The 9525-nt window shown below is 39.8% G+C and overlaps 1 protein-coding gene across 1 annotated transcript; it reads right to left on the reverse strand.

Moving 5' to 3' along the window:
- Window positions 1–1597: 1597 nt before the first annotated feature.
- Window positions 1598–9272, reverse strand: LOC146628866 (plasminogen receptor (KT)-like). Its single transcript, XM_085358140.1, has 4 exons — window positions 9181–9272; window positions 3123–3253; window positions 2897–3006; window positions 1598–2003 (listed from the first exon to the last, which is right to left on the reverse strand). The coding sequence occupies exons 1-4, from the start codon at window positions 9259–9261 to the stop codon at window positions 1876–1878; spliced, it is 450 nt and encodes a 149-aa protein (XP_085214266.1). The 5' UTR covers window positions 9262–9272; the 3' UTR covers window positions 1598–1875.
- Between the last annotated feature and the right edge of the window lie 253 nt (window positions 9273–9525).

A 9525-nucleotide genomic window follows, 5' to 3' on the forward strand; every position in this document is an offset into this window, starting at 1 on the left:
TGTTCATCTAAATACAACAAAACCCCCCAGAGAGATAACATAAACTGATTAATATTACTATCAATTTCCCTTCAAGTCCATCATACATAATCAAAGCAAATGTAACCCATATCAACTACTCCCTGTCACATGACCCACGTCAGCTGATTTGAGGTCCCTCTTCTGATTGGCTCCTCCCACGTCGCGGCAACTCTGAAAACCGGCTGTGGAGGGATACTTCCGGGTTCGACTCCTGTTGTGGCTGTGAGCTTATGGCATTTAGAACGGTGTTGGAAAACAAAGCGTTTTCTCCCCTCAATTCATCTTTAAACTTTAAACTCAGCGGTAAGTGTCCTTAATATCTTTCAACCTTTGGTTGTCAGTAACCAGCCGATCGTTTTCGCGATTAAAAAATGACTTTGTGCGGCAGCGCTCCCACCGCAAGCAGAACTCCGGTTCAAAAACCGCTGTTTTTGAACACTTTTATTTACTTAAGCATGTTAATGGGCTTACTTTGAAACAAAGTGCGATTGAAAGATTATTGTTATGTGTTGCCTTGAATTCGGCTATGCTGTCTGTTAGACAGTTGTTTTTCTTTATTGTTGTTTTTGTATTGTTTGTAGCGAACGCTACTGGAATGTATAGATTAAGCTACGTAGCCAAGATGATTAATGATTTAACTGTTTTACATTGATTGATGATGATTTATGATTTGCATTGTTACCTAGACTTGCAGAAGAGCATATTTTTTTACCGGTAAACTGAATTGAACTTGATGTGCTAATGGACATTTTTCTGACCTACAGGTCAGGTTTTTTTCCCCTCTTTGAATTGATCTTCTTCATATTGAAGTGGCGAGCCGGTAGGACCATTCTTTCTTTTCCCCCACTTAGCCGTCTTTGGATTACGGACATATTTCCCCCTTGTATGAAGCTGGACCCTAAGGAGGAATACCTTAAAAGTGAACTTTAAAAAGAAAAGGACCAAAAAAAGGACTCTTAGCAAAAGGACTCTTGCACAGAAAAATCACAGCACTGATTTATTATTTAATTGTGGACATTTACGTTGTGTGTTGTGTTAATTATTTTGTTCCATTTCCCCTTTCCCCTATTTATTCAATATATTTTTGGTACAAGACATTGCAGTTTTTGGTCTCATCATTCACACCATCTGGGCTCCATAAAGAACTATTTCTTCTGCGCGTCAGTCAGTAAATTCATCCATTGACATAAACTAGTCCTTAAATAACTTAGCGTTACACAAACCCTAGAAAATAACAACCTAAAGAAAACACTGATGATATAACTGCAATTGTGCAATATTTAGAGACAAGTTATCTGCTGTGGTCACACAATGCTCTTATAACACTGTAATAAAACTTAACTCATGGATCAACATGTGGCATACACCAATCAGGCATAACATTATGACCACTAGCAAAGTGCCACACCTGGCATCTTGGTGCCAGATATCATGTGATGGGTCAGGGCCGCTTTGGCAGCAAAAGGGCGACCAACACAGTGTTAGTTAGGTAGTCATAATGTAATGCCCGATTGGTGTATCTGAAAGACTGAAATGAGACAGAATAAGGAGCCTTTCGTTCAATAAGGTCAACCTGACAGAGAGAAATAGCAGAGCCTTAAAATTTTCCATGATAGAGGACGTTTGTTCTATAAATTATTACATTATTTCTCCAAGAAGGAGCTGAGGCCGCTTTTACCTTAATGCTACATAAAGTATAGTTGTGTATCGTTTAGGGAGTGGGTATGTTTTGGACAGCTAAACCTGAGGTTTCTTTGTGAGCCACTTCCCCGTCTTTGTGGTTTGTTGAAAACGAAATGTACAGTGGCTGCAGCTCCTCTCTGGAACCACGCTGTTAGACAATAACTAATTACATTATTTCTCCAAGAAGGCGCTGAGGCTGCTTTTAGCACGGCGGGCCTTCTCTATGCTCTCAAAGGTTGGAGTCCCTTGAGGTAACTGTAGACGGTCATTTTCAGTCTCCATGATATTCTCAGCTTCCCCTAAAGACATCATGAAAAACACATTTAATGGGTATAATTAGTGACTGCAATCTTTTTTAAAAATGTCATTAATGAATAACTAAACACAATATTTGTTAAACATTTAGATGCATTATTTGGTAAACAGTAAGGTCCATTTGGACAGAGACTTTTTCTTTTTTAGCATTTTGGTTCTGTTCATTACCACAATTAATTTTAAATATAACAACTTTAAATATAATTAACTCAGATCCAGTTGAACTGCCGACTGTCAGCCTTAATTCAGTGGGTTGAACAAAAAGATTGCACAAAAATGTGAGAACTAAAATGCAATCCCATCATTTCAGGACATCAAAAGTAACTGGACAAATAAAATAAAATGTATTCATTTGAATCGTGCTAATGCAAGCGCCACACCTCAAATCAACTCCAGGGCTTCTATCTGCTTAATTGATAATGACATAACAAAGGAAGTGCCCACACCTGCCCATGAAATAGCCTTTCAGTCAAATGTCCAATTACTTTTTGTCCCTTTAAAAAGCGGGGGGCACACGTTAAGGGGCCGGAACTCCAAAACCTTCATCCGATTTGAATGTGGATTTTCTCATATGAAAGCTGGGCGTCTACACATTATATAGATGCCCATCATAGCGGAAAGTGGAAATTGTTTTGGTAAACAGACACTATTCACGTATTTAAATATATATATGGACCTAACTGTATATTAGAGCCTGTGTTTTCTGGATATAGTGAGTCTGTGTTCTGCTGTTCAAAGTAAAATAATCCTCGAAAACCAAAGCAAAGAATCACTATATAATGCTTGATAAGGATTTATTTACCCGTCTGTGCACCCTCTTTTTAAATGTTAAACAGGTTTCCTTAAGATGATGATGCCTGTAAGTGTGTAGCTTTACCTCTCATACGATTAATAAGCGTTCCATAGGCGCTGTCCATCTGGTAGGCAAATATGAAACTGAGAGGTATGATGGGAGCCAGCATGCCTGGGTTCTTTCTTTTAATAGCTCTAAAGAAAAATGATGATAAACAGAAGACAATATTTAACTGCAAAGATAAAAGCACAACACAGAGATGAGTCTGTGTGTGTTTGTGTCAGATCTTTGTGAGGTGTTAGAATCTCACCCTGCAGTTAGTCCCACTGTGGCCACCGCAAAGAAACTGCCAAAGTATTTCAGAAACTCTCTGGACCAGGCGATCTGCATCGCCATCTGCCGCTCTCTCATCTGGTTCTGCATCAGAATCTGGCGCTCCATCTGGGCACGTGCACGCGCGCACACAGACACACAAAAATAAATTAAGAAGAAATGATGAAATAAAATTTTCCCTGCTTGGTAAGATTTCATTTTCAGTTATAATCAATTTCAGTCAATTACTGTTGATCAGAGCTGTAATAATCATCTGATTCATCAGTTAATTGTTTTATGAGAGTACAGACAGTTTAAAGAGATCTCCATAAGCACCAAAGGCTTAGTACTTTTTAAAAAAAAGCCCCTAAAAACTTGTAGGAAGTGTACATTACGTGAACAGAGATGTGATTAGTTGGGAGCACAGACTGAACTTCTATGTATGCTTGAGAAGTTTCTTTGGAATTTTTTTTAAGTCATGAAACTAAACCCTGGAATCCACTGCTGTAAACATGCCAACTACAAACACTACGCTCTAGGGAAGGAGGAAGTGACAAACTTTTCATCTCCACAATCTGGGTGTTTCGTACTCCTGACATCGACTCTTGGCTGTACACTCTTTAGGTTCAATGGAAATTACAGGAATGACTTCTGTAATTGACAGTGTTTGTTCTTTTAAAGCCAGCATCCGCTGAAACAAACTAGTGAGTAGTCTGAGCACACTTAAGGGTGTCCCCCTTTAACGGCCCATGTTGTGAATGAGTGAAGAATGCAATTATGAAAAGAAAGCATTTCCCGCTCCTCCACACCATGTGTATGAGCTGCAGGAACGGGAAATGGGGTGACACGTTCGCTGAAAGGTCAGCTTTCATGACGGCTTCATCTGGGTCACAAAAAAGGAAGTAAATGGAAGATAGAGGATGTTAAATTTGAATAAACTATCCTGAAACTCACTCCAGCATCTAAGTACATAGATGCTGCAGGGTCTCCATCTTATAAAAATGAAGCAGTTCAATATGCCCATATACACAAATACGTAACATAAGTAAAGATCACTGCACATCTTTGCTCAGCCACCAGTTTCACATTATTAGTTAGTTTGTCTCCAAAGCACTCAACCTGAAATGGCCCTCTGATGTACTCATTCCTAATCATGTCCTTCATGGTCACTCCAAACAAAAAAATCTTAACATCTTCAACTCTGTCACCTCCAGTTTTCCAAACCACACATCATAGCATCTTGAAAACCTTTCCTTTCAGTCTGCAACTATCCATCACAAATTACCGCTGACACTCGTCTCCACCCACTGTTACTTTGGATGGTTGGATGCTATTTAAACTCATCCACTTTCACTGCCTCTGATCCTTCAATATTCTGCCCATCTCCCTCTCATTTTTGTGCTGATGCCAAATGACTCATGAGTGTTTATAATAATGAACACTTATAACAACAATAATAATGATAATGTGTCATCTACATTAAAGACTTCAGGGTCTTTGTATAACATTCTTTACCATTTTCTGTTTCTACAGGCTGTTTGTATGGGATAGCTACGAACCCATAAGTGATAAATTAGCCCTATCAGTGTAGATGTGCAATTCAAAACTAGACAAACATATCTGCTGGTGGGAATATCAAAAGGAAAAGATTTGGGTTTGGCAAGCTCAGACAAGCAGCAGACTGTGACTCTGGGACAGGACTGGAAAAAGCAGAAATGAACCAACGCAGTCTGAGGGTGACATTTGTGAAGGGTGCAAGTATGAACACAAAGCGGGACACTAACTTGAAAACAGATGCACACAAATCATCATGATCTACACATTGGAAGAAGGAAAAGAAACAGATGTAACATGTGAGAAAGAAAAGCAGAGCAAATACATGCGGAAAATATGTGCAGCAGGTATTCCTGATGAATACAAAATATTTCATGTTAGGGTTTTTTTTGTGGATTAAGGTTTTTTTTTTTTTTTGCATGTTTGCAAACTTTGACTTTTGGGCACTCTGTATGCTCTCATGCTTTTAAAAATGATTTGTCCAAAATTGGATATGGAGTAATGTTCCTAAATGCACTAGTAAATCCACAAAGAAAGGACTCAAGGAGAAGACCTGAGGCGCCTAACCAATGCTAAGATTTCAATTCTATTGAAATATTGCCAGGGGATTGAAAATAGGCATTTAAAAAAGCATCTTACAGTTACAGTAATTTGGAAAGATTTCAGAAAGCTTTGACCCTCTTTGACTCCATCTTTCCAAAGAAAGTTCCTCCTGCTTAAGACAGCAATATGAACATCTGAGCCCAGTGGTGTATTTCCACAGAAGAATTTCTTTTTGTGACTAAAAATTGAGGAAGAGTGTCCAAATGTGTTTAACTTTTTTTTTTGGCAGCAATAAACATGACAGTTTACTTATTTTAATTTAAGACATGTTTAATTTTAATTAAGTTTAAAACTTTTTTATTTAATGTAAAATTATATATATTTTTAAATTTACTTTCAAATTCTTCAGTTGCTGAATGGGCTGCATAGTTTTCATAAATTGCATAGTTCAGAATAGCTATAATTGTACCAGATGGTTGCATTCAGTTAAGTTGGACTAGACCAGTGGTTCTTAACCTTGTTGGAGGTACCGAACCCCACCAGTTTCATATGCGCATTCACCGAACCCCTCTTTAGTGAAATTTTTATTTTTTTTTTCAAATTCAAGACATAGATATGTTTTTTTACTGGTGCACAAAATGAGCCGTACATGAACATCACCTTGTTCAAAGAACAAAACCAACACAATGCATGAACTTACAACAAATTACATACCTGCAAATCAGTGTGACTTCTGCTGGTGCCTTTGAGAGACCAGTTCAGATATGCGTGGCTTCACCTTGGCAAGTGCCAGTCTCATGTCATTTTCACAGAAAAGTCTGTTCCTTTTCTTCGTTTTTATGTCCAGCATCGTCGAAAAGGATTGCTCGCAAAGATATGTTGTAACAAATGATATAAAAAAATCCAGGGCTTTCTTAGCAATAATTGGATACTTGTCCATTTGTCGACACCAAAACGTTGAGAGTGTTGTTGTTCTGAAGAGTTGCTGTTGAACCTGGCTCTGCTGAATTTCAATGATTTCGTCAAGGTATTCATCATTGACATCTGCTGTCTCAACAGCAAACGTGAACGGCTGTCTCACCCATGCTGGATATGACTCTCTTGTAGGGAAATATCTGTCGAGAGACTTTGCAAGCTCATCTAAGTGCGTTGCAATTGTTTGCTTCAGTTCCGTGGATACAGAAACATCTCCGATTCCAGACACATCTTCGACCTTACTTACACAGTTGTCCAGAAGGGGGAAGTTTGCAAAGTTGTTGTTCTCTGTTCGTCGTTTCCATAACGTTAGCTTTTTTTGAAAAGCCTTCAGGTGTTCTTCCGCTTCTATGATATTGACTCCACCACCCTGCATCTGCTGATTGAGATGATTGAGAGCTGCGAATATATCAGCCATGTACGCTAAAATGAGAATGAACTCAGGATTTTTGAAGCAATCTGCATGACAGTGTTGGTGCTCTTGCAAAAACAGGGCTAATTCCACACGCATGGCAAAAACACGATTCAGCACCTGTCCCCGGGATAACCACCGAACATTAGAATGGTACAGAAGTACCTCGAATTCAGAGCCCATTTCTTTACACAGCTCACTGAAGATGCGGTGCCTCAGAGCACTATTTCGCACATAGTTCACACATTCCACCACGGTTTTTAATACTTCTGCCATTTTTGGAGGCAAGGTTTTTGTTGCCAATGCATGCCTGTGCAAAATACAATGAGTCACAATGATGTGTGGTGCATCGGCTTTTACTAGCGCACCAAAACCAGAGTTTCTTCCCAGCATGACGGGAGCTCCGTCTGTACAAACTGCAGAAACCATGTCCCATGAAAGATTGTTGTCTCCGAAGAAGTCATCCACAAGCTTCTTCACATCGGCTGCCTTAGTTGTTGTTGTAAGAGGCTTACAAAATAAAAAATCTTCTTTTATCATGTCATCTTTCACATAGCGCACAAAAACAGTAAGCTGGCTTAGATTAGCAACGTCTGTGCTCTCATCGAGCTGAAGGCTGAATTTTGCCGGGCTTGAAATCAGATCGGCGACTACTTGAGCCAAGATGTCTTTACTCATGTCTTCTATTCTGTCGCTGACGGTGTCATTTGAAAGAGGAATTTGTGATAATTTACCTTCGGCCGCTGTTCCGAGTATCAGATTTGCCATCTTTAACGCGGCTGGTTTCACGAGTGTTTCACCAATGGTGTGTGGCTTGCCCTGCTTTGCGATCAGGTAAGCAACTTCGTACGATGCTGTGAGGATCGGTTTGTTAACGGGTACAAATCCAAGAGCAGGCAGAGTGGGCCTTTCATCGAATCTGGCTCTCTTCACCTTGAATTCAGCAAGTGTTGTGTTCTTGTATTCCCCGTCTCCATGCAGCTTCAAGAAGTGTTCCTTTAGTTTTGCCGGTGCGAGACTAGAGTTGCTCAACTTGGCGTTGCAAATCATGCAGATAGGACGCTCACTCCCATCACGTTCCGTGATACATGTAAATCCATATTGTACATATTCGTCCAACCACTTTCTTTTTTTGCCCGACATAGTTAGTATGGATTAAAATGTTAAAAAAAAAATCACGCGAAGTACTACCACGACATTCACATGTTGACTACTGCGCGCGCTACATTCCCCGCAGCCCTGATTGGCCAAGCAGTGTAGCATGATCGTCTGCAGCCAGTGATGGCCAGAAGGGGGCGTGTCATCACAAATTTACACGATAATTCGGGCGTGGCTGGACCTCTGCGACCTCCGCAGTGGAGGCTCTGCCGAACCCCTGAGACCGACTCACCGAACCCCTAGGGTTCGATCGAACCCAGGTTAAGAACCACTGGACTAGACTGTAATACAAACCATTCAATTTGTCAACAATAAAACTGACTGAAATGAGAGAAAGACTGAGTGTGAGACTTTGATATTAGATAAAATGAATATTGATAAAGTTTATCTTTATGTACAGAATATGAATATCGCAAAATATTTTTAAAAAAAATCACAATAATATCGTATCGTGCTTTAAATATTGTGATAATATCGTATCGCGAGTTGTATGGTGATTCCCACCTCTACCCCCTACTATAAATCCATTTTGATGGCACCAATTCCTCATTCCTAGGAAGTCCATTCTCAAAATATGTGTACCGTACATATGAGCAGCCACAGGAGATTTTTGAAACTGTGTATCAGGCACCGAACTAGACCACATGTTAGAATATGTATCCCCGCCTTCCAGAACTGCTTTACAGACTTGGATCCACATCTTACTAACACACTATAAGAGCTAGAAAAATGAGAAGAGTGAGGTTAAAGCTGAGTGTATGCTCACCCCAGTCCAGAAGCCATAGCATGATCTTCACCAGGGTAACAAACTTTTTTTTCTACCTGTGCAAGTTTCCTCTTTAAGTAGAATCACAGTGGTACCTGCTGTGAAATCACTTTGGGCTGGTTTTTGACTTTGGTGTGTAGTAATACTTAAACACTAAAAGAAAGATGGTATGCGTGTCGTCATTAGGACAGGGGTTTGTGTCAGTGTGTGGGACAAAGGAAGTAACGCACAGTGATCACACTACTCAGACAATGAGCAGTGTAGTTAATTACCTCCTCCAGAGAGTAGTGGGAAAGTAGTGGGTCTAAATGGATTTGGTTGTAGTCATAGAGATTAAAAATGTTTGCAGACCTACAGTTGCTGTGGATGTCTCCTGTACTCATGGAGCTGATACAAAAATAATGCAAATAAACAAGTGCACAATTTAAACTTAGTCCGACATCATTTCAGCATCTGCAACTAGTACAATTTCAAAGTATGAAGGTAAAACCTTTTGGTGGGAAGGTTTGGGGCAATTTTATGTGTTAAAAAATAATTAAAAATCTGCTTTTTTTTTTTTTTGCTTTTTCACTTTCACCATCTTTCACTAGTGAAAGATGTCACAGCAGAGGTCAGAGGTGATGTGCGAGTGGGTGCACTTTCACTCACCTGCAGCCGTGCATTCGTTAGCATGAATTCTTGTTGCTTTTTTAAATTGTCATCCATGGATTTGGACAGCAGGACACCCATGGCTGCGTTGGCGTTTCTGTGAATTAAACACGCAGTCATTCAAACGTGCTGCTCTGCTCTCATCACAACAGCAAACAAAATTCCAGAGTCGGGCTTAGAAAAGCCACCTGCTTCAAACTGGATTTGTTTCAGCATGTAGTGACCTCTTCAGTCCTTCAGTGTCTCTTCACTTCAGCTTTAGCTTTAAGCCTCAACTCATTTTAAGCTTTCCCGTTAAGTTAGCGAATAACAACACGACTACTGTCTACACAGAGGAAGTATTTG

Source organism: Diplotaxodon limnothrissa, linkage group LG7, assembly GCF_057381915.1.
Source record: "Diplotaxodon limnothrissa isolate DT_005_m linkage group LG7, D_limnothrissa_male_GT1.1, whole genome shotgun sequence".
Taxonomy (NCBI): Eukaryota; Metazoa; Chordata; class Actinopteri; order Cichliformes; family Cichlidae; genus Diplotaxodon; species Diplotaxodon limnothrissa.